The sequence below is a fragment of the Vanrija albida genome, assembly GCF_041260175.1.
Source record: "Vanrija albida strain AlHP1 chromosome Unknown contig_1, whole genome shotgun sequence".
In the NCBI taxonomy this organism is placed as follows: domain Eukaryota; kingdom Fungi; phylum Basidiomycota; class Tremellomycetes; order Trichosporonales; family Trichosporonaceae; genus Vanrija; species Vanrija albida.
Window position 1 is genome coordinate 530,989 of NW_027191420.1, and position 23,655 is coordinate 554,643.

The window sequence follows — 23,655 nt, forward strand, 5'->3', positions numbered from 1 at the left end:
GGAACTGTCGAGCGAGTGGGTTGCAAGCGAGGGGTGTCGACAAGGACAGTGTTGATGTTTGTGGGGTTGGATGGATGCAGACTAGCTTGCGGAGGGAAGGGGAGCGGAGGGGGTCGATTAGTGGGTCAAGAGACGCGGGCGACGCTCGCTTGACGACGAGGCAGTGAAAGAGTCGCGTCGGCCGTGTGCGTGTCGATGGGCTGACTGCCAAGAGTTGTGCTCGTGTGTGTGTGCCGAGATGGATGGATGGACGACGAGTAGAGTAGAGGAGTAGATGGAGATGAGACGGTGCAAATGGGGATCCTAAGACTAGGATAGGTAGGACTATGCGGCGCGCGGCGCGGGGTCGTCGTTGTAGTGGTGACACTTTTGTGCCCTGGAGGGGTAAAGGGAGAGAGCAGAAAGGGGGAAGGCGAAAAGGACAATGCCAGGCCCAGCAGCCGACTTGGTGCCCAGTTTCAAGTGTCACGGTCTAAACAACGCGCCGGTTGCTCGCTCTCCCGCCGCGTCTCGGCCTCTCTGTCTTGTCGGTCCCTAGGACGCGCAACAATCACAACATTGTGCCTCGGCGTAAACAATGCATCACAGGTCGGGAAGGCAGAGGGGCGGGGCGGGGCACGCGACATGTCAAACAAAGGTGGCACCGGGGACCTGGTCTCGTCTTGGCTGCGTGCTCCCCTCCACAAAATCGCCGAAACACCGCGTGGGCCGAGGATGAGCAACGAGCAACAACAAGGCCGCCAGGGTCGTCGACATTACACTTTGTTCTAGAGGCCAGGGGGGGATACAGGTGCAAGGGAGAGATGATGGTCGGGCGGAATGGAACAAGTAGAGCGCGGGCAAGACAGGGAGAGAGAGACATTGCAATCCGGACATGGTGGACAAAGGTGAGACACATTGCAGTCGAGTAGACGGGCGGAAAGGGCGGATGGATGGCGCTGGCGCTGGCTGGCTGGTGCACAGACACTTGGCTGCACGGCGCACATGCCACAAGCATAGCAGCCAGCCAGCATCAGGTCATCATGCCCAGGCGAGCAGCAACATGCAGCACCTTGTACATTGCACCGGGCAAGCAGTGCGGAGACAATGGCATGATTGATTGGCACAAGCTCGCCCCCCTCTCTCATCGTCGTTGTTCATCCCGCCGACGCCGACGCCGTTGTCAGCGTCACTCCTCGCACCATTGCCATCGGTGCAACTCGCTCGTCGCCGCACCGTCCTTTGCACCTTGCTTGCCCCACCTCGCCCCGCCAGTCGTCGTGCACCTTCCCTTGCCCATCAGGTCAGAGCGGCCTTCCCTCATCCACTCACTCACTCGCCGCCGCCGCGATCACTCATCCCCCCTATCCCGCACGAGCCTGCTGCACCTGCTCAAAGTTTGCCTCGCATACATAAGCTTACTGCCGTTATCGCACCGCCCACCACTCACTCCTCACTCACTCCGACCTACTCACTCCGGCAACCTCGGCGCAATGAGGCCGGGGCGCACGTCGTACGGCTCCCGGCTTACCGCAACCTTAACTCTGCTGGCGCTCGTCGGAGCTGACTCCCGGCTCGGCTCGGCGCCGTATACTTCGGTCCAGGTGCACCGCACAGGAATGGGGAGCAACGTGGTGTCGCTGGGAGTCGGGACGCCGGCGCAGAGGCTCAACCTGACGTTGAGTAAGTTGGCAGCGATGAGTGGAGGTGGAGTAGTCTAAACCTTCCTCGGTGTGGGTGGTCAGGCGAATGACACTTGCGCAGCAGGGCGGGCTGGGCGAGACTCATCTGCGAGCTGCGGCGAGCTCTCGTCGTCGAGGGGAGCCACGGGGAATGCGTCGTTACGCAGCTTACACCCCCAGCCCTAAATGTCGAATACTTTATGGTTGCGCTCGACAGCTGTGTTGGCTGTGTACACTCCGGCGGGACGTAAGTCTAACTCCAGGTCCGGATTCCGCGGCCGAGCTTACGCTCCCACAGGTACATACCGAGCGCGTCGAGCTCTCTGCAGGTGGGTTTGTGTGGCGATGCACACAGCTAAGAGGAACAGGTTACGGGCCAAACCATCGACTACGCGCCGACGACGTCCTGGGCCACGGGCGACGCTCTCGACCTGCTCGCACTCGTGGCGTCCGACATTGTCGGCGCGCCGGTGGACAAGCGCTGCCCGATGCTCAAGATCGAGGCGAGCCGCTGGAGAGGGGGCACGCCAGTGCCGCTCCCGCCCGGGTCGAGCGGGTTCTTTGGGCTCGGCGTGCACTTGGTACGTGTGGGCAAGAGACAGACTTATGACAACAGCCCGACCCCAGGCTCTCGGTCCTCCCCTCGCTCCTTGGTATCTCGCCCTACGCAAGCATTACGGTCGGTATCGACATGGCAGATGTGGCAAGCGGCATCGCTGGAGTCGTGCACTGGGGCGCCGTGCCAGACGGCGTCTTCGTCGGCAGCTTCAACTGGCTCCCTGTCAACTTAACCTCCGGGTGGTCGTTCATTACAGAGTCGGTGGCGCTCGGCGCAGTGACTGTCCCGGGCGCGGGGTACTTAGTACGTGTGAGCTCGACGCCGCTGATACCAGGCGACGGTTGACCCGGGCATCGACGCGATAGTCATGCCGGCGAAGTTGGCAGCCCAGCTGTTCGCGGGCATTGAGGGAGCATCTAGGGCTTCAGACTCGACAAGATGGGTGAGTACCTATCTGAAGAGGCCAGTCTAACGCCAGAACATCCCGTGCAACGCGACGCTGTCTCTGAGCGTCAAAGTGGCGGGGACAGCGTACAAGGTAGATCCGCGCGGCCTCGTCACTCGTAGGGGGGCGCAGTGCTCGGCCAACATCGTTTCGTGGCACAGCGGTTCGATCCCAGACCTCGCCGGCGAGATCCGCCTCGGCGCGGCGTTCCTCAGTGGAGTGTACTCGTAGGTATGAGACGAGAATGATCTGACCGTAGGGCGCTGTACTACTCGGCGAGCGAACAATACATCGGCCTTGCGAAGAAGACGAACTCGGTCAACGCGAGCGCGGGTGGTTCAAGCAGCAAGATGGCCAACGGCCGCCTCGCTGGCCTTGGTAAGCCCAACCACTGGCGCTGCTCACACCGCAGTCATTGGTCTCGTCCTCGCAGTCATCCTGCTCGTCTGCTTCGCAATGTACATCCGGAACCGAAATTCTCCTGCTTCTGTGGCACGTCGCGCCGAGCTGGCCGAGGAGAAGGCCGCGATGGACCAGGCGCAGGCGCAGCTGCAGGCGCACGCGCAAGCACAAGGTCAAGTGCAGGTACTTCACCACGCCCAGGGTCAACACCAGGCCCGGGTGCAGGAAATCACGCAACAAGAGACGCCATCTCGACAGGAGGCCAATACCGGGCAGCAGGCGAGCTCCCAAGAAGAGAAGCGTTCCGGAGAGCCAAAACAGCGCAAGCACTCGCCAAAGCAATCGCGGCCCCCTCTCGAATCAATACCCATGGTTAGGTCACCGCGTAGGATGCCGACCTCACCAGCGGTGTATGAGTCGGCAGCGGCTGTGCCACTCGCCACATACGGTACACCCGTGGTGGTACCAGTGTTGGCTAGCCCGGCAGTCTATGCGGCACCAGTCATGGTGCCGGCGCCACTTCCACCCGCGCCACAAGCGTGGATCCCGCAGACGGCTAGTCTTGGGGTGTACCCTGGCGGATACGTCCCCGCGGCAAGCTACTACGCGGCCACGCCAGTAGTCATAGTGCCATCCGCGCGCCGCGTCTGACCCCTGCGTCGACAGTGCAAGCAGAGGCGTTGATCAACGCGCGGTACGGCGTCGAAACGCAGCGCCATGCCGTAAGCGGATGCAGAGGTGAGTACCGCCCGACGTGATCCCTGGACGCGTCGGTGGGCACGAGATTGTGGCGGCTGATGAATGCTCTAGGCACGTCCATGGTCGACTGGGCGCGGGTGAAACGATGGGCTCGATAGGACGGGACGGCCGCGTGCATCGGACGAGGAGGGGGCGTCGAGTGGAATGAGAGCGGGCTGTATTGTAGTTGGTAGTGGAACATTAGAAAATGTTTGTAATGGGGTCCGTGTCACGGGTTACCTTCACCCTGGCTGGCTGGCGCGCCATTCGTTGCGCGGGGAGGGGTGAACGCGTCGGGACCGCCAGCCAGGCTGCCGTCCTCGAGGTCGTTTGGGCCACGGCCGCACACTCGCACTGCACTGCACTCACTCACACTCTCTCCCCATCTCTCTCTCCCTCCCTCGCTCTCTCACACACCTCATTACTCTCCAAAACCTACGCTTGGCCCGGCTCACGCTCTCTGCCCGTTCACGACCGTCACGACTGAATCGCCGCTCTCGCGCCCCCTGCGCCGCCATGTGCGTTGTGCCGCTGTTGCTGCCGCCTCGCCGCCGCCGTATTGTGCTCACCCCACCAGGCCTCTCCCCATCGAACGCTCCCAGGGAAACGTACGTCGCCGTCACTGCCCCTCCCCACTAACCCCCAGGTCGCCTCGCTCGTCTCGCGCTTCCAGAACGCGGCCGACCGCGACGCCGGCGCGGCCGCGCGCGACCCCTCGCGGCGTGTCAGTGCGGGCGCGGGCGTCGCCGGCGTCCTGCCCGCGACCCGCCGGACGAGCTACGGTGTGGGCGGCGGGGGCGACGGCGGCGAGCCAGTGGCAAAGGCGACGACGCCGCCGGCCGTCGCGCCCTCGCCCTCGCCATCGCCCGCCGCTGCCGCCGCCGCAAAAGAGGCCAAAGCTCTGGCACCGGTCGCGCCCAACCTTCCGAGTCCCACGCCCGAGCTTGTGCCCGACACCGAGCTCAAGAAGGCGGTGACGGATTCGTCGTCGTCGCCCGAGCTGCCCGGGCCGCTTGCTGCGGCCGACAAGCCGCAGCAAGCCAGCAAGAAGACGCTCGCGCCCACAACACCGGCAGCACGACGTGGCGGCCGCGTCTCAAAGTCGCCGGTGCGCAAGGGCGCCACGCCGGCCGCGCCGACGCCGCGCGCAAAGAAGGAGAAGCCGGCGCCGGCCAAGCCGGCCGCGTCGCCGTCGTCGCAGCCGGCCAAGCTCAAGCCGTCCAACACGGGCCTGTCGTCGGCGTCGCGGCACAGCGAGGTCCGGCCGCAGACGACGGGCGGGTCAAGATCCTCGCCTTCCAAGCCGACGGGCGGGTCAAGATCCTCGCCTTCCAAGCCGACGGCCGCGAGTCTGTCCAAGTCGACTGGCGCGCCCGCACCCGCAGCCGCAGCCGACAAGACAAAGCAGCGCCCGCGCTCGTCGCTGGGCGTGACGGGCGCCGGCGCGACCGTCACCCGCAACGCGCAGGTGCGATCGTCGGCCTCGGCCACGAGCTCCAAGCTGCCTCCGCGCTCGTCGCTCAGCGCGGCGAGCGCCGGCGCCGGCGCAGCCCGCAAGGGCACGTCGCCCTCGCCCACGCCGGTCGCGACGCCGCGCGCCCACTCGCCCAGCAGCACCAGCCGCCTGTTGCAGGGGACGGCGGCGTCGCGCGCGCGCGCGGCCGCCACGGCGTCGGTCACGACGTCGACGCGCACGAGCCCGGCCAAGACGCCGCGCACCTCGCCAAACAAGGACGTGGCGGCGCTCAAGGCGCGCCAGACGCCTCGCGGCAGCCTCGCGGGCAGCAACAACTCGACGGCGACGCCGGTGCGCCGCAGCCCGTTAACGGCCGACGCGAGGGGCAAGCGCCCGTCGCTTGGCCGCGTGGGCCTTGCGGCCGCGCGTGAGGCGCCCAAGTCGAGCCCGACGGCGCGGGCCAAGAACGGCGTGGCCAAGGTCAAGATGGTGCCCGCTGCCCCGGCGGCAGTCGAGGCGGGAAAGGGCGGGGCCGAGCAAGATGGTGAGCGCGTCCTCGTCGGCAGCCCCGTTGAAGACAAGCATAACGACGACGCCGACGACGAGCACGACGACGACCACGACCACGAGCACGAGCGCGACGAGTCGGACGAGGAAGTGCTCGACGACTACGACGACGAAGATGACGAGCGCCTCCACGCCCACCACGACTACTACCACCACCATGAGCGCGAGCCGTCGTCGGCCTACATCAACGACCATACCGACACGTCGACCATTGGCGTGAGCGACAGCGTGTCCCAGCGCATGGGCAGCCCCGAGAGCGTGCCCTCCATCCCCGACGAGTAATTCCACGATCCTTGTTTACGACACGACCCGACCCCCCTGCATTGCGCCTTGTTTATACCGACAACACAACACAGACCGCACACTCCATACATTCAACACTCCTTCAACAGGCGACGAGTACGCCCACCGACAGACAGACAACGGCATCGGTGTCGACCGACCGACGCCGCCAGCAGCAACAACAACAACAACGACCAAGACCGCCCTAATCCTTACCCCATCGCTGCCTTTGCGGCAAACATACCATGCCAACGACAACCCGGTCGGCCATCACGCCCACCGCGACTCAACCCGCGACATGTTTCTTCTTCTGGACCTCCGTGATGTACTCTGATGCAAGTGGCGTCTGTGTGGCTAGCTCCGGCTCGGGCTCCAGCAAATCTATTGGTGCATCCGTACAGATGCTCATTTACAACGCCCAAGAGGGATCATAACACATGGTACCATTGACATTTTGACGTGTGATGTTGGTGGGCGCAGCGCAGCGCGGCGCGACGCGGCACGGCGCTCAGCGCGGGGCAATGCCCCCAGGCGCAGAGCGCAGCCGGTCCATGAGCGCCTGCAGCCGGTCCTCGACCGATCGCTCGGGCCTCCCAGACTCGCTGCTGCTGTGGAAGCTCGCCGCAGAGGGCGACTGGACGTCGGCTGGGCCGGCAGCGCCACTAAGGCCGGCGTTGAACCGGTTGTGTGCCTCGGAGCCGAAGAATCGCCCCTTGTTCGGCGTCAGAGGCGACGACACGATGGGCTGGCGCGAGTTGGTCACAGGAGGGATGGGCGACGGCGCGTCGGCAAACTGGGCGGGGTCGAAGCCTGCGCCGCCGGCGCCAATGCCTGCCCGGTTGTCGGACGGCAATCCGCTCGGACGGATGTCGATACGGCCACGCGCGGCACCCGCAAACTGGTCCGACGACAGTTGGTCGATCAGGTCGGCAACGTCGGCAGAGTACGTGTAGTACACGCGCGTCTCGGGGCGGCGAGGGAAGGCCAGACCCGCAGTCGGGCCGACGCTCCACCCCGTCGTCTCGCCATACTGGGCCACACTGTCGCGCTCGTTGACCTCGGACGACTGGCGCGACGACGACACGAGCGACTCGCGCTGGTTGTCGTGGAACGACTGTTCGGCCGTAGAGCCGCGGTCGCCACGCAGGGCGTTGACAATGTTCCATACGACGCGGCCGTCGGCGTACTCGGTGATCTCGACCGCCTGCGACCCACGGTCTCCACCGTCGTTGCCGCCGTAGTAGTCGTAGATGCTGCCACCACCCCGGGACGAGTCGAGCGATGCACGCGCGCTGTCGCCACCGCCAAAGAATTGACGGCGAGGAGAGTCGGGAATACCGTTCCACTGGCGCGACGGAGGAGCTAAAACCTCGGACACCTCGCTGTCCGTCACCGAGAAGCTCGAGACCTTGCGGTCACGAGTGTCAAGCGAGGACACTGGGCTACGATTGACCAACTCGCGCTCCTCGACGCCCGAGCGCTGCACAGGCTTGCGGCGGATCGAGTTCTGCCTGCCCACACTGCTAAAGCTGCCAGTGCTCTGACCAGGGGAAGACGGCCCCTTGAGCGAGTAGTTGGCATCCTGGGGCGATGGGGGCAGGGCCTGGTGGTTGGCGTTCGGTGTCGCCTGTGGCTCTGGAGTACGGTCCGAGTCAGACGGCACGACGAGCGTGCGGCGCAAGACGCCAGGCTCCTCCTGGACGATAACCTCGGGGACGGCGTGCAAGTCGTCCCTGCTTGGCGCCTTTGCCTTGTGCTGGCCCTTCTTGGACGGAGCCCACTCCGAAAAGGCATTCGTCGGCACCGTAGGCGACACGGGTGACCGTGACGACTCTGAGAAAGTAGTCGTTGTTGGCGCCGTAGACTGGTATGAACGCGAGCTGTTGCTCGTGGCCGTCCGGTCAAGGATGGAGTTCTGGACGAGGACGTCGTTGAGCCGGTCGTCATCCAAGCCGACAGCCCTCCCAGCCTCCATGAACTTGTGGATTGACTCGGCAACAGAGCTGTCGGATGCCGTCGGCGTGTGGGCACCCCGCGGCGCATCGTTGTTGGTGACCTTGAGACTCGACTTCAACGGTGGCGACTGCGCCTTTGACTGCGCGCCCCAAGGCGGTTGCGCTCCCATGTCCGCACGGCCGTTTGTCTTGGGCGGGTGGGTGCCGTTGACGCCGTTGGCAGGGCCCGAGTAGGGGAACTTGAACGAGTTGATGTCCGACCTCGGGGTAGGGTTGGGCTTGACAGGCTCAGGCGGCGACTTTGGCATGGGTGGCACTGGGGGTTTAGGCTGCTTGGCTGCTTTGGGGCTTGGGGGCGTCGTGGGGTGAATGTCGGGGCTCTTGGTCTTCTTGTGGTTGGAGGGAGGAGTAGCCACCACAGGCGGAGCCGTTTGGATCGAGTCCGCCCCCGAAATGCTCGACTTTTTGTGCACCAGCTTCTTCCAGCGCATGCTCATCTTGCGGCCCAGATGCCTCTCCTTGTCCTCAGTTTTGGCTGGAGTAATTGGTGTCGTAGGCTGGTTGTGAGATGTCGAGACCAGAGTAGGCGTCGAGATCTTCTTCTTGGAGAGTGATCTTTTGTGCGCAATTCTCGACGGCGCACGGAAAAGTTCAGCATTAGCCTGCTTGATCCTCATCTCAACGTCGTGGCGAGCGTCCTCCTCTTCATCCGCCTTGGTAGCGACAGCATCTGGTGTTGTCGGCGTGACAGGCAAGACGGGTGCCTCAGCGGGGTGCTGCGGCCGAGGAGGAGGGGGCCCCTTGGGCAACTCGGACGCAGGGACATGCTCGGTGGGGAACTTGGGATCCAATGGAGATGGAGTTGACGCAACCGTGTCCACAGGGAGGTGGACAGTGGACGAGGATGCGGCGGCGGCGTTGACGGGGGCACCCCCTGCAGTCTTCCATGCCGTTGGTGGACCGCGCTCTCGAGGCGGCGATGCCTTGTTGGCAGCAACCAAGGTCGTCTGGGACGGCGTCTTGGGGAAAGGCGGTGAGGTTGCAGGAGTGGCTGAGATGAGGGACACCTGCGAGCCTTGGGCTGGGAATGGCACCGACTGCACATAGTCCTGCTGCTGTGGCACTTCTGTTTCTAAGGCCCGCGAGATCGCAGCTGGCGGCGAGGCGACCGACGGAGGCTGCGCCACGCCCACTTCGGGCGACGCCGGCAGAGCGTGCAGAGCTCTTTGTCTTTCGCGCTCGGCCTTGGCCCTTTCCATGAGGCGGTCCTGCATGGCGAACAGGTCATCCTTGCCGACGCCACTGACCTGTTTGAGGTACTCGGCATCGTGCTCCTCCTCGCCAGTGGACAACAGTAGAAGGTTCTCTTGTGACTGATGGTGCTCGTGGACAATGGGCTCCCATCCCGACTTGGCTTCATCGGTAGGCGTGATCTTGTAGTCGGAGCTGAAGGAATCGTAAGAGGCGGCGCGGCGCAAGCTGCGGTTTGGTGCAAGTCCAAGCGATGGTCCGCGAGCATGAGCGAGTGAGGCAGCACCCGCAGCAGCAGCACCGGCACCGCCTGCCACCACTCCCGCAGTCACCAGGGCCGAGCGGAATCCTGGGTCGGCCGAGTGAGATCGCGAGTGGGTCGGAGCCGTGCTGCTTCGGTGCGAATCGGCAGATGCGTAGCTGCTGCGCGCCTCATCCGCCTCGCTGAGCACACGCGACATGGGTGGCGAATGGATGTTGAGGGCCGAACCTGACCGCCAGTGGCTGAGCGACTCGCTGATGCTGTGGCCGGTCGCGTGCCTCGATGCCAGAACACCGGGGGCCGGCACGTGGTCGATTTTTGAGACAGAGCCATTGCTGTAGTGAGTTGCAGCCGATGGTGCCCTCGCCACGCTCGTGCGGGTTTGCGTCTGGGGAAGAGTGGTCGCGCTGCTGCCGGGGCTAGCGTACTGCAGTCTTCGGGGCAATTCTGTCGTCTGGGCAGGCGAGTATGGCGATTGAGGTGAGCCAACGGTGGGTGTCGAGCCTGCTGACGACACCGACCGGACTGGCCGCGGCTGGCCAGGCACATATGTTGATCCACCGCCCGACATGCCAAAGGCAGGGGAGGGCGTGGCTCGCACCGGTTGCGGTCTGTACGGTGTCAAGGCAGGGTGTGGAAGATGACCGTCGTCCCTGTCGTCTCCGCTAAATGCCGTTGAAGCGATGGAGGCAGAATGGTAATGGCGTTGTCTGTTGGGCGACGCATGGCGGTTATGTGGGGGTGGCGTATGCTGGTCGAGGTGCGGATCTTTTGTCGTCTGCGGTGACGACGGCAAAGATGGAACATTTGGTGGCGACGTCGGCTCGCCTGCAGGGCTGCGTGGTGCCATGCTGCCCTGGTACGAACCGGCACCGCCGTGATTACTCGATGCAGGCGACACGCTGAAGGGGAACACTGATGAGGCAGCCGAGGTCGATGTAAACGAGCGCTGGCGGTCAAGGGTGACAGTCTGCTCTCCCTCTTCAGCCTCGTCCTCATATCCCTCGAGGAGCTCCTCATGGTCGTCGTGCCTGTTGTAATCGTGCGAGCTCTGGGACGAGTGGCCCGCATCGCGTCCAAGGTGCCCCTCAATCTCTAACAGTGCCAGCGATATCCGCTTGGCCTGCTGGGGGGTGATGCCAACCAGGAGCGATTGTCTCTGCTGGGGTGCACCTCCGACCTGCTGAACTCTTGGTCTTGGTTTTGAGAAGGCAGAGTCGGTCGATAACGGCGTCGTCGTGTACTGTGGCTCGTCGAGCGAAGCCCGCGTTGGTGCTGACCGCGATGGCCCCGGCACCACAGAGCCAGTAACAGACGCAGTTGGCGTAACAGTTCGCGTCGAGCTCGACGGGCTCTGGCTGATGTCTCGTGGCTCATGGAGATCCTCTGTCGAATCGTTGAGCGAAAAGACCTCGGGCAGTGGCTTCCTCTTGGGGGTCGTCGCCTTGGGGGAAGTGGACCATGTCGAAGGCGTCTGTCTAGGCGAGGTCGACGCCTCCGGGTTGTACTCGCCATGCCCGTTGGTCGCGACGCTCGTCTTGCTCGCATTCGCACTCTTCTTGACCGACCGGAGGTAGTTGGCGTCGCGCCATCCCTGGCTGCCAGAGAAGCCGTACGACCGGGGCACGGGGCGGCCCTCGTCCGGGCCAAACGTGTTGAAGGACGAGTAGGATGCCGAGTGCGGGGGCGAACCCAGGGAGCGATCCGACGTCGATGGCGACAGTTGACGGTCTGAAGTCGAAGGGGACAGGCCTGAGCGCGAGGTCGAACGTTCTCTGAGGGTCGGCGACGAGAGGGACCCGCTGATGGCGCCGGCGCCGCGGTCGACCAGCGAGCCCCAGTCGCCTTCCAGAGGCGGTGGGTTACCGTCCCACGTGTCTGTGGTCAAGGCCGATGCGCGCGACTCTGTCACGCGTGGTGCGTGCAGCCCGTGACCGCCGGCGGTGCTCTGCCCCTGCATCTCGGCGAAGAGCATCTCCTCCTCTTCGAGCGTCAAACTCGGCCCATTCGGTCTGTTGCGCTGCTGTGCCAGCAGGGTTCGGACTGATGTCTTGGGCGCAGCCGCCAGGGAAGGGAGCAGGACAGAGAAGCGCTCCGTCAGGCTGCGAGTGTCAGCCAGTGTACGTTGCTGTGCAATTGCCCGCTCGCTCGCTCTCTCGCGCGGCGCGGCCATCATACCCTGGTAAAATGAGCGAGCTTCGAATGTCAACGTCGAGGCTGGGGGGCAGCTGTGGGAGCGGGGCGACGGGCGGAGTCTTGTTCTTTGCCGTCTTGTTGCGCCCGAGTCGCGAGCCTGAAACTGTCCGCTTGCTGTGTGGGTTGTCAGCCGGTGCCGCGTCTTGGGCTACGAGTTGGATGGGCACCGACGACTCTGGCCGCCACAGGTGGACCTGGAGGCGACTGCGGCTCTTTCGTGTGCCCATGGTTGTTGTTGCTGGTGTTTGTGCCAAAACTCACCGAAAGATCCTGTCCATGCTGGCTGGCAATGCTTGCGACGGCGGCGGCGAGCCGTGCTGGGCGAGCGAGGCAAGAAGGGGTAGAGCGAGCGAGGGGGGGCGCTACCGGGCGGGGCGCGGCGCACTGGCTGGGCGATCAAACTGCCTTGGTCGCGCGCAGCACCAAAATCTGGGCGGGGGCCCGGGGACGAGGACGACGGAAGAGGGAAGGCGGGGGGGGGGGGCGAAGGGGAGGGGGGGGGCAAGGACGCGCGCAAAAGATGTGACTGGCGGGCGGCGTATCCCTCGTGCGCGCGTTGCGTCTAGCTGCTGCTGCGCTTAAGTTTGAGGTCGTGGGATCGTGGGCGGGGGTCGTGACTGCGCGGATCGATCAACGATGGGGGCGGCGGCGGGGGCGATGATGATGATGAAGAGAATGACGGAGTGATGCACACAATGCAAGAAGGCGACGACTAGTAGTGGTTAGTGGATGATTGGGGTCGGGGGTCGGGGGTCGGGCTGGCTGGCAGCCTAGACGCGCCGACTGCGGGATGCCATGGGACGCACGGCATTGCACTTTGCCGCAGACTGACTGACTCTGCTGCGGCTGCGCGCGCGGGGCGCGGCGCGGCGCCGAGAGCGGCGGCATGCACTCACGGTTCAAGTTTTGGGCGGCCGGGACTGGGTGGGATTAGGAAAAAGGGTAACCGCCCACTTTGGATCCTTGCCTCACCTCGGCTTGGACCCCCGAATGTGTAGACTGTCGACATCTCGACCACCTCCCCGCACTCCCTGGGACCTATTGGCCGCTGCTTGCCGCTGCTGCTGTCCCGCCCAAGCAAGGACGCAGGCAAGCAAGCAAACAGTGTGCCTGATGCAGTAGCTACCATGTCTTCCACATGGAAGCTCTCGACCCGCTCAAAGAGCATGTGCCAATCTGGCATTGGGATCTGTCAGCGCGGGCATTGCATCCCGACTGGCCCGACTGACTCGCCAGAGGCGGCACACGTACAAGCGTCTTCGACCCCTTGGGCGAGGCATTCAAACGACTCTGCGCCAGCTGTAGCGCCATTCCCACACTTTGATCATGGTTTGTGTCGGTCAGACTCGGCACGCATTCAGCCCAGTTAGCCCAGGTGCACCTCCCTTCTACGCCTCCCCGACGACGTCGCCGCGACGCCACTGGTGGCGGGAGGCCACGAGATCGAGATACTGGCCTTGCAGGTTACACTCCAAAGTCACTCGCGCCCCCTACAAAGGGCGCACCCCATACCCGCGGCAGACCCAACAATGCATGTGCCAATGGTATGCAAGGTGTACAAAAATCAAAAGTTACACACGCTCGTGACGCATGGCCTCACTAGACGTGACTCCCTTCCCCCGCCCGCTCCACTCTCGCGCTCACCCGCGCCGCGCCACGCCGCGTTACACCACTTCGACGACGCGCTCACCCTGGTCCTTTGCCAAGGCCTCGTCCATGAGCTTGACAATGGCACGGACCCGCTCGACGCCAACGCGGACAATGTTCATTATCTCGTCGGCGGCCAAAGCCGTGCCGCCGGCTTTGGAAAGAACGCACAGCTCGCGCTGCGCGTTGAGCGTGATCGTCATCGTGCCCGACGCGAGCACCTCTTCGAGGTGTGTTGGGTCGAGGATGGGCGACAGGTTCTCGAAGTAGGCGAACGTGAGGCAGAGGGGCGTGTGGTGAATCGCGAGGGGGACCGGTGCGCGCTCGTCAGGTGAGTGCTACGGGCGTCAGCAGGTACTCATGGTGGCGATCGCGCTGAGCGTCACGTTGATGCACGTGAGGTGTCGAGCGTCACAAACCGCCGGGCCCTGCACAAGCACTCACCACAATGACTTCTCCACCGATGACCTCGACCTCTGGCTTGCGGAAGTGGCGCAGGGCCGTCATGGCCGCCAGCGACGCGCAGTCGAGCAGGTTTCCAGAGTCGGACAGGAAGTGAAGTGTCAGTCGGAGGTGCCAGACCTGCGGTGTGAGCTTGGAGTCCTTCGGTAGCCTTCCTCCTGAGGTCCACTCTCCGACATGGAGCTCGGCCAACAGAGGCCAAAAGCCCCGGTCCACATAGTGTTTTCGCCTTCCCCCACCTTCCCCCACCACACACACTCACCTTCTCGCCAGCAAGGATACACAGCGCCTCGCGGTCCACCGCCTCGGTCCGTCTGATGCTCTTCTCCAACAACCTCGTGATCATGACCTCGTCTTCAGACGATCTGGTGTGTCAGCGGCTGTTTCAACCAACATGCTCAGTTCAGCCTACGCACCGGCCCGCCTCGAACACGCTCGACGCCATGGGAGAGATCTCAGAGCTGATGACGAGGAAGCCCTCGTAAGGCCTGTCGTCGCGCGGCTTAACAATGGTGGCGGTGACCTGGGCCAGGACACTGGCCGTGTCAGCTGCTGTATCTCGCTACACGCCCATCCACTCACGCCGTCTTGCCCAGCCGGCACTCGACGCTGCCAAGCTCGGCGCCAAACGTCAGCGTGAAGGGACGCTGCTCAAGCGGGAGACGGCCGTCGAGACGCTTTCCCTGCTCCAGGGCTGCGACGAGGAACTCGCGCTGGACTGATGGGGGGTCGATTTCGCGGGGCATGGTAGATATGGGTGGGTTGCAGAGTGTCGCAGAAGCTGGATTCAACTTTTGGACATCATCCACCTCCATCATCGGTAGGCGCTCTCGTTCCTGGAATTTGCTCCCGCTCACCCCTCGCAACCTCGAAACACGAAGGACACTGGGCAACTTGGCTTCCTCTCCATCCACTTCACCATCCCACCATGTCGTCCAGCGACGTCCGCTCCATCCTCAACTTGCCCAAGGCGGGCCAGTCTTCTGGATCGGGATCACGCAAATCCGCAGCGGCGGTCCGCAAGCCCGATGGCATCTCGCGCGAGCTCTACGCCCTCATCGGCGACAACGCGCCGTCACTCGCCGAGGCGCAGGCGTCCATCGCGGCCGTCAAGTACCGCGACCGCCCAAAGCTCAAGTCGAAGAAGGTCAAGTGGTGCGTGTGTGCTGTAGACTGTGGTCGGACAGCGCTGATCGCCGCAGGGAGTGGACCAAGTTCACGCCGAGTGCGAACCGCAACTCGCCCCATCCTTCCCGTCTGGGTCACTGGGTTCGTGTGACGGACGACGACCCGCATGCGAGAGTGGACTACTTTGGCAGCTTCAACCTCCACGGACCCTCGGTGATGGAGTACAGCCAGTTTGAATACGACCAGCACCTCGTCGACCCCAACTGGTCGTCGCACGAGACGGCGTACCTGTTCGACCTGCTGCGGACGTTTGACCTGCGATTTGTCGTGGCAGCCGACCGGTACGAGTACCTCGGGCCCAAGGGCGACCAGTCGGCGAAGAAGCGCTCAATCGAGGAGATCAAGGACCGGTACTACACCATCTGCCGCCGCCTGGTGCGCACGCGCACGGCGAGCGACGTGCAGGTGCAGCAGCAGCAGATTGTGCAGTACTCGTTCGACAAGGCGCGGGAGATCAAGCGCAAGCAGTACGCGTCCGAGCTGTTCCACTTGACACAAGCGGAGATTGCCGAGGAGGAGGCGCTGTACATGGAGATCAAGCGTCTGGAGCAGAACGAGAAGCGGTACCGCGCCGACCGCGACGAATTGATGCGGACGATTATTGGGCTGGACAGTGGCCTCGTCAATCTGGACGGGGCCAACAGCGAGGGCGTTCTGGGCCTCGACAGGGTGGGTTCCTCAGGCGTTGCTCGACGTATCAACCCACTGACATCACAGTACAAGAAGAAGAGGAGGCCAGAGGACGAGACGCCCACCGCTGGCAGCCCGGCGCCGCCGGCGAAGAAGCAGAAGGATTCGGCAGCATTCGACCTCACGCACTGCATCTACCGTGTGCCCCCGCAGCCGATTGCGCCCAACTCGTCGCACCTGGCGTCCAAGCACCCCGTGCACCAGCCAGCGCACTTACGGTCGTCCAAGATGCCGACGCCCAAGCCCAACACTGCTATCCGCGTGACGGAGCTGCTGTCGGAAATGGGCCTGAACATCCACCGTCTCGTCATGCCCACGCGCTCCAACCTCGAGGCGCTCGACGGCGTGCTCCATGCCGCCGCAGCGCTCGTCGACATGAAGCGCCAGGTGGACCGCGTCGAGCAGGAGATCCGCACATTCAAGGCGCAGCGCGAGGGCTTTGTGCCGCCGGTGGAGCCGTCCAGAAAGGTGAGTGGTGCACGAGCGCAAGTGGCACACTTGGCTGGGCAGATCAAGACTAACGTCCCAGCGCTCCGAGTCGGTTCTGTCCACCGACACGTCGGGCACCAACCGTCGCAGCCGTGCACCATGAGCGTGGGTGTGGGCGTGTGTGGTCGCCGTCGTCAGTTGTACAGTACACTGTAGCATGCATAGTGGATGGGTGGGGTGTGGTGAGGGCAGCAGTAGGTGGTAGAAGTTACATTGTGCCATTTGGTCCCGCTCCCACCCAGCCAACTCCAAGTGGAGGTTCTGAAATTTCGCCCAGCACCATAACAGTCGCGACGAGCCGTTGTCGACCTCATCACACCCACGCATCATGGCCACCCCCGAGCCCCTCAGCGGCTCGACGCTCATCAAGGCGCTCAAGGGCGCCGCGGACCCGACCCCGAGCGGCGAGCGCAAGATTGCGCTCGCGGCCGGCGCGTGGGCCGACGGCAGCCTGCTCATCCCGCGCAAGGCCGACGTGCTGCGCGACTGGGTGCTTGAAGCGTGGATGCGGAGCAAGCCAACGTGGGTGCCGCTCTCTGACCTAGCTAACCCCAGATCCGCGAGCCCGCTCCTCGACCCAGCGTACCATGACCTGCTGGTGGCCGTGACGCCCTCGTGCGCCGCGCCGCCGGCGGCCCCCCTCTCCCTCCTGGCGACGTACATCGCCGCCGCGGGCGCCGGCACCCCGCCGCCGGCGCTCGGCGGCGCCGTCGCCGCGTCCCTCTCGCAGCTGTTCCACACGACCGAGGGGAGCAAGGCCGACGCGTGGGCCGATATCTGGGCCAAGCTCGTCGGCGCGCTGGCCTCCCCCTCGGCCGCCGTAGACGCGCTCGCGCCCGTCGCCGCGCTCGTGTGCGACGCGCTGGCCGCCACGCTGCCGACGTCGCCGAACGGCAAGAAGATCGCGCAGGGCCTGCACGCGTCCCTCCCTGCCTACGCCGCTGCGCTCGCGCACCACCCCGAGCTGAGGCCCGTGTTCGAGCCGCTCACCGGCGCGCTGCTCTTCCCCCTCGCCGCGCTGCAGACGCTCGACCCGCTCAAGCCGCTGCTGGCGGCGCTGGCGCCCGCGCCGACGGGCGACGCGCTCCCCGCCCTCGGGGCAATCCCGCACCTCTTCGCCACGTTCATCGCGGCGACTGTGCAGCAGCGGTACACGCTCTACGCGCGCGGCGCGGACCGCCGCCCGATCGACGTCGTCGTGGCGGACAAGGTGCGCGCGGCGGTGACTCCCGCGCTCGGCGCCGCCCTCGAGTTTGTCAACCGCCTCGAGGACTCGGTTCTGAGCCGGCCCGGCTCGTCGACCCCGTCCGGTGCTGTGGTTGAGGGCCTGTGGTCGTCGCGCCTCGCCCTCTGGACCGCGTTCCACGCCTGGGGAGGATACCTCGAGACTGATGCCGCCGCTGGGCAGCTGGTTGCGAACGAGGCGCAGCGTGCGGCGTCGGCGCTGGCGCTGTACGGCGCGAGCGAGGCCGCTGCCGAGGACGAGGGGCTTGCCGGACGGATTTTGAGAACGCTGGATGTGCTGGAGCGGTTGGATCACGCGAGGACAGACGTCAACACCGAGGTCGTTGGCTGGTGTTTGGCGTCTCCCGCACGCACGCATCCCGCGGCCAGGACGCTGCTGTCGTCCATCCTCCGCTTCCACCAGCTCACGCGATCTCTGGACGTGTTCTTCGACTTGGTGTCCGATGCCTGCGCCGGGTTGTTTGACGCCTCGTTACCGTCGAACGCCCTGTCGACGCTGTACTCGCTCGTCGCCGTCGGCCCGTTGACCGACAAGGCGTTCCGTGACGATCTCGCCGCCGCGGTGCGCGCGACCAACCTCGGCGGGCGGCGGAGCGTGCAGTGGGCCGCGCTGCTCGACGGGCTGTCGGCCCGCGTGCGCGCGGCCCTCGCCGGCGTCGAGGTCGGGAGCAAGCGCAAGCGCGAGGCGCTGGACGGTCCGGCGCGTCTCGTCGCCGTGCTCAGCAGGCTCGTCAAGATCGTGCTGGATGCCGGTGCGCGTGCGCGCCCCGGCCTCGAGGACGTCGAGGCGGCAGTCGGCGCCGCGGCCCGCGCGTTCGCCGATGCCGAGGCCCCCTCGGCAGCCGGGGACGCCGACGCGCCGAAGAAGAAGCGCAAGTCGGACGTTGGCGCGCGCGACGTCGCCGCGGACCTCGCCTTCGCCGCCAGGCTCCGCGCCGCGCGTTCGGCCGGCCTGATCCACCGCAAGGCCGAGTACGCGCTCGACGCGGGCGCGCTGTGCTCGCTGCTCGAGGCGCCGGGCATCGCCCCCGAGCTCCAGCTTGAGATCGTGAGTGGTGATCGAGTTCGGGCGAGCCACCACTGACACCGCAGACACACTACATCTACACCAGACTAGCACTGTACGCCCACGACGCGGACGAGCACCGCGCGGCCGCAGTCGACGCGCTCCTGCACACGCTCGACCTGTCGCCCAAGCGCGCGTGGACGGGGCGCGACGCAGCAGTGACGGACAAGACGCTGGCCGCGGCAGCGTGGACTATCGTCGCGCAGGGCGGGCTCTCGCCCCTCGACGTGACTGCCACACCGGCCCAGCTCGATAAGCTCGTCGCGCTGATCGTGGCGCGCGCAGGTGGCGACGCTGACGGCCTGTCGGTCAGCGCGGCGATCCAGCGCCTCCTCTCCAGCGCTGACACGTGGGAGCTCCCGGCGGTCCGCACCGCGCTGCTCAAGGCGCTCGTCGAGTCCGCGGCGGGCAAGTCGTCGCGCGGCGCATTCGTCGTGCTCGCTACCTGCCCCACGCCGTGGCTTTCCAAGGGTGCGCGCGCTGCGCTCCTCGACGCCGCGTACGCCGTCGACAAGGACGCGAGCGCCGAGACGCAGACGGCTATCCGCAAGTGGCTCGCGCGCCTGGCCAAGAGCGCAGACGTTTACGGCCCGCTCGCGACCGACGCCAAGCTCGTCAAGAAGCTGCTAAAGTCTGCAACCGAGCCCGAGCTCGCCGACGCAACACTCGCCCTCGTCGACCTGGCGTACACGCACATCGCCAAGGCGGCGGCGCGTGACCCAGCAGTCCTGCTCGCGACGCTTGACGAGGCGATCAAGTCAAAGCCGTTCGCCAAGTGGGCCGAGGCCGACCCCGCCACTGACGTGCGCTCGCGCGCCGTCGCCCTCCTGCTCGACGACATCGTCGCGGCCGGCCCAGTGGACCGGTACGACGCCGCGGTCAGGGCCAAGCTCGCCGAGCTCGAGGCCGTGGCTCGCTCGGCTCTGGCGCCCGCCGTCGCGCGCGCGCTCGAGACATCCCCCGCGTCCCACGCCGCAGTGTTCACGACATGGCGCTCGCTGGCGCGCTTCGCCGCGTGGCTCGGCGCCGCCCCCGCCGCCGACAGCACGGGCGCGGCCCTGCTCTCGGCGCTTGTGCGCGCGCGCGACGCGCCGCCCGACCTGCCAGTCGTGGCGTTCGACCTCGCGTCGAGCGCCGCGCCCGACGCACTCGCCGCCTTCATCGTCCTGCGCGCAGCCTTCCCCTCGGACCAGCTCGACGCCGCGTTCGCAGCCTACGCCAAGACGCTGCCCGCCGACGCCTTTGCCACGGCGCTCTCGTCCGCCGCCGCCCTCCTCGCCGCCCCGCGCGACCGCGAGGTCGAGGGCGCGCTGCGCGCCGTCTCGCTCCTCCTCTCTGCGCCAGTCGAGGGCTCGGGCCGTGCCATCGCGACCCTCCTCCACCCGCTCCTCCTCGCCATCGAGGCCGCGATCCAGCGCGGCAGCGCAGGCGTCATCGCCGAGGCGCTGCGCGCGCTCTCAGCCCTCGTCGAGGACCGCACCGGCCTCCTCCGGGCCCCAGACGGCGCGCTCGTCCTCTCGGCCATTGCGGCGGCGCTCGCCCCGTCCGCAACACACGCGCCGACCTCGGCGCCGCACCTCGTCCCGCTCGCCCTCGCGCCGCTCATCACGCTCGTCCGGCACCGCGCCGACATTGCCCTCGCGCACCTCCCCGCGCTGGTCGGTGCGCTGGCCGCCTTCCTCCCGCTCCTCCAGCGCGCGCGCGGCAAGCGCTCCAAGGCCGCCAAGCGGCCCTTCTGGCTCGCGCTCGACCCCGCAGCAGACGACCCGGCCGCGTCGCACGCCGCGCTCCTCGCGCGCGCGTTCACAAACCTCGCGACCGCAAAGCTCCCCACGGCGGGCGACGCACCGGCCCGTACACTCGCCGGCCCGGCGGCGAAGCACGCCCCCGCCCTGCTTGTGGCGTATGCGCGCGCCGCGGCCGACCCGTGGGCTGGTCTCGGGACGGCTGTTCGCCGCGAGCTCGAGCCCGGCCTCTTTAGCATCTGCGACATTGTCACTGCTGGCGGAAGGGCAGACGGGCGCGGCCGCGAGGGCGAGGGCGTCGGCACGCCCTTTGGCCTGGGCGACGGCGCGGGCGGTGCGGCAGAGCACGAGATCTGGGCAGACACATGGCGCGCATGGAGCAGGAAGAGGTACACTGGCCAGGGATAGACACAGCATGTTGCGTTACAGAGGTACAGATGCATGGTACGGAACGATACGGATGAGGCTAGAGTCGTGGTTTGGGTTGGTTGAGTCAGGCAGGCAGAGCCGAGGCCAGCGGCTTGCCAGTGTGAGACCATGCGCTGTGGTGCTCAGTACTAGTGGGACCGCGGCGCAGACCCGTTGAGCAGCGCAGCGAGCATGTCGGGGTTGCCGCCACCGCCACCGCCGCCGCCGGGAGGGCCCTGGCCGTACGGCGCCATCGGCGCGCCGTTGTACACGCCGGGCGGCGGCATCGGACGCGGCGGGCCGCCCTGGAAGGGGAACGGACCTGGAGGCAGGAAGCCCTGCATGTTGGGCGGAGGGGGGTACGGGCCGCCGCCGCCCTGCGGGGGACGAGGCATGGGGAGGTAGCCGGGGGGAGGGCCACCGCCAGGCGACGTCGGGCCACCGGGACCGCCAGACTGGAGGCTGCGCAAGAGGTCGTCGGGCGTCGGGGCACCGCGGGGAGGGCCGGGGCCATACTGCATCGGGTGGGGAGGCAGCATGCCCATCGGAGGGGGAGGCATCGGCTGGCCACCGGGGCCCATGGGAGGGCGCGGAGCCTGGTTGAGCAGCTGGAGGAGGTCAGGAGGGAGCTGGCCGCGCGACGGGTCGGCGCCGGGGGGTGGGCCGGGGGGACCGCGAGCGTCGAAGAACGGGCGAGGACCCGATGGCGGCAGCTCGCCTGGGCGCATCGACGGGCGGTAGCCCTGCTGGGGACCTTGTTGCTGAGGAGGGTAGGGGTAGCCACGGGGGTCGATGCCAGGAGGAGGGCCACCGTAGTGCTGGGGGAGCATGCCGTGCTGTTCAGCAAGCTGGTGCTCGTGTCGGGGGTCACGCGGGTGTCCATCACGCGCGGTGAGATAGTCTTGGCCAGAGAACTCGACGTTGGGCGAGCGCTGCGGGTTCTGAGGAGAGATGGGGTGCGATGGCGGTCCGTGAGGTGACAATGGCTGGGGAGTCACCGGGCCGAGACCGGGCGGCGCTGGGCCATTGTACCCATGGAACTGGGGACGAGCCTCAGTCGAGTTGGGGCGAGGTGCCGGGCTCGGGCCCTTGGTCGTCAACATTCCCATGAGCATGGCCATGCGGTCGTCGACGGGTGGTCCGCTTGGTGGGGCCTGCTGGGGCGACGTGATGATGTCGTGCGGGGGCGGAGAGCGAACCGAGGATGAGGGCGGCTGGGGCTGGGGGGCCGACTGGTGAGGGTGGGGGACGTTGGCCGGGCTTGTCGACTGCGGAGGCGGGACGGGGCCACCAGCACCCGAGTTGAAGAAGCGCTGGAAGCGGCTCTGGAACGCGTTGGTCTCTGGCTCGGGCTGCTCCTCCTTCTTGGCCGGCGCCTCGTCCTCGTCAAACACACGGTGCTTGAAGTAGCTGGCGACGTTGACTTCCCTTGGCTTGGCTGGAGCCGCCGGCGCTGCTGGTGCTGGTGCACCGCCAAAGAACGACACGAGCGGCTTGTCGCCAGCACCGCGCCAGTTGTCCCCTCCTGCTCCTGGTGCGCCGCGGTTCTTCATGGCGCGCTTGTGCGCGGCAATCATGTCCTCGCCTGGAATGAACTTGATCAAAGGATCGGACGGGTCCCCGGACGAGCTGGCACCGGCGATTGCTGGGTCTTCCAATGCGGCGCCGCCGGATGACGGGCCGTCGCTCATCCATGCAGGCTCGGCGTCATCGTCGAAACGGCCACCGAAACCAGGTGGTCCACGGCGTGAAGAGGCTTCGCCGTTGGGGCCTAGTTGTCAGCAAAGGCAACTCGTATCTGACTCACGCTCACCGCGGCGCCAGTCGCCGCCGTCGTCTCGTCGCTGCCGGCGCTGGTCGTCCCGTCGCTCACCGCCTTGTTCGCGGCCCTGTTCGCGGCCCTTTGGAGCCTGGCATTAGCAAGTATCCCGGCGTAACGACGCTTCACTCACCTCGTCGCCACCGAGCCGCATGCCGCGGTCTCCGGGGTTGCGCACTGAAAACTTGCCCATCTGGCCACCAAAGTTCTCCCTGCTGCGACCTTGCTCTGCGATCGCGGGGTCGACAGGTCCTTCGGGCTGCCGCCTCAGTCTGGGGAGTCAGCACGGTGCGAACGCCACCAAGAGCCAACGCCAACGCACCCAATGTTACGCGTTCCACGTCCGAGGCCACGTCCGCCGATTCCACCGCCAAACCCAAAGCCATCGCCGAAGCTGCCAGCCGCCTGCGTGCGGCCACCACGGCCACTGGGCTGGATCGCAGCGATGGCGGGGTCATCCAGACCCGGCGGGTGGGAGGACCTCGGCCCCCCAGAAGGCTGCAGCGTGCCAAACCAGCTCTCGAGCGGGCCCAAGCCAGAGGGCACGACGCCGCGGCGGCCGAGCTTGAGCAGTTCGACGCGCGTGTACGTCCGCAATGGGCCTTTGGGCTGCGAGGCGGGGCTCGAGTCGATTGTGCGCGGCACGAGGCCTAGAATTGCGCTCATCTCGCCGCCGACATCATCGAGCTGGTTGTTGACCGCGTCGGGGGATAAAGGGGCAAAGTGATTAAACTGTTGTGGAGAGGTCGCCAGACTGTGGGGCGAGGCTGTAATCGGAAGACGGGGTGCCGAGGGAATGGAATGGGCGAGGAGGGAAGGTTTAGCCATGGTGCCATCGGGCTGGGGCAAGGACTCACTTGGGCTCATTGTGACGGAGCACCTTCCCTTCGCGTGCTAGACTGGCGAGTAAGGAGGGGAGAGGCGTGGTGAAGCGGAGGACAGTGGGATGGGTGCTGTAAGTAGGGCTGATAGAGTCGCTGTTGAATGTTGTCGGAGTGTGATGGTTGCAGTGTCGTGAATTGATTGATGCTTGCCAGAGATGAGCGAGGATGAGGATGGGGGGGTTTGGTTGTTGGGAGAAGAAGGAGTTTGAGTTTGGGAGGTGCAAGTGTTGTTGTAGAA

The 23,655-nt window shown here is 66.0% G+C and overlaps 6 protein-coding genes across 6 annotated transcripts; 3 read left to right on the forward strand and 3 right to left on the reverse strand.

Annotated features, from left to right (window-relative positions):
• Nucleotides 1-1,598: 1,598 nt before the first annotated feature.
• Nucleotides 1,599-6,110, forward strand: Q8F55_000238 (uncharacterized protein; the record flags this gene model as incomplete). The annotated part of the gene is made up of 10 exons (XM_069348893.1): nucleotides 1,599-1,662; nucleotides 1,842-1,908; nucleotides 1,960-1,990; nucleotides 2,030-2,242; nucleotides 2,278-2,523; nucleotides 2,555-2,662; nucleotides 2,699-2,892; nucleotides 2,925-3,043; nucleotides 3,078-3,250; nucleotides 4,452-6,110. 10 exons carry the CDS (start codon nucleotides 1,599-1,601, stop codon nucleotides 6,108-6,110), a joined length of 2,874 nt encoding a protein of 957 aa, XP_069212437.1.
• Nucleotides 6,111-6,618: 508 nt separating this feature from the next.
• Nucleotides 6,619-12,052, reverse strand: Q8F55_000239 (uncharacterized protein; the record flags this gene model as incomplete). The annotated part of the gene is made up of 3 exons (XM_069348894.1): nucleotides 6,619-11,680; nucleotides 11,757-11,888; nucleotides 12,036-12,052. The coding sequence occupies 3 exons, from the start codon at nucleotides 12,050-12,052 to the stop codon at nucleotides 6,619-6,621; spliced, it is 5,211 nt and encodes a 1,736-aa protein (XP_069212438.1).
• A 1,386-nt stretch (nucleotides 12,053-13,438) lies between these two features.
• Nucleotides 13,439-14,629, reverse strand: RRP45 (3'-5'-exoribonuclease; the record flags this gene model as incomplete). Its single annotated transcript, XM_069348895.1, has 5 exons — nucleotides 13,439-13,759; nucleotides 13,866-14,003; nucleotides 14,146-14,248; nucleotides 14,300-14,419; nucleotides 14,466-14,629. The coding sequence occupies 5 exons, from the start codon at nucleotides 14,627-14,629 to the stop codon at nucleotides 13,439-13,441; spliced, it is 846 nt and encodes a 281-aa protein (XP_069212439.1).
• Nucleotides 14,630-14,811: 182 nt separating this feature from the next.
• Nucleotides 14,812-16,353, forward strand: SWC4 (swr complex subunit; the record flags this gene model as incomplete). Its single annotated transcript, XM_069348896.1, has 4 exons — nucleotides 14,812-15,038; nucleotides 15,086-15,740; nucleotides 15,789-16,229; nucleotides 16,291-16,353. 4 exons carry the CDS (start codon nucleotides 14,812-14,814, stop codon nucleotides 16,351-16,353), a joined length of 1,386 nt encoding a protein of 461 aa, XP_069212440.1.
• Nucleotides 16,354-16,578: 225 nt separating this feature from the next.
• Q8F55_000242 (uncharacterized protein) lies at nucleotides 16,579-20,714 on the forward strand (the record flags this gene model as incomplete). The annotated part of the gene is made up of 2 exons (XM_069348897.1): nucleotides 16,579-18,543; nucleotides 18,588-20,714. The coding sequence occupies 2 exons, from the start codon at nucleotides 16,579-16,581 to the stop codon at nucleotides 20,712-20,714; spliced, it is 4,092 nt and encodes a 1,363-aa protein (XP_069212441.1).
• Nucleotides 20,715-20,863: 149 nt separating this feature from the next.
• Q8F55_000243 (uncharacterized protein) lies at nucleotides 20,864-23,400 on the reverse strand (the record flags this gene model as incomplete). Its single annotated transcript, XM_069348898.1, has 5 exons — nucleotides 20,864-22,485; nucleotides 22,522-22,615; nucleotides 22,667-22,805; nucleotides 22,856-23,300; nucleotides 23,391-23,400. 5 exons carry the CDS (start codon nucleotides 23,398-23,400, stop codon nucleotides 20,864-20,866), a joined length of 2,310 nt encoding a protein of 769 aa, XP_069212442.1.
• Nucleotides 23,401-23,655: the final 255 nt, after the last annotated feature.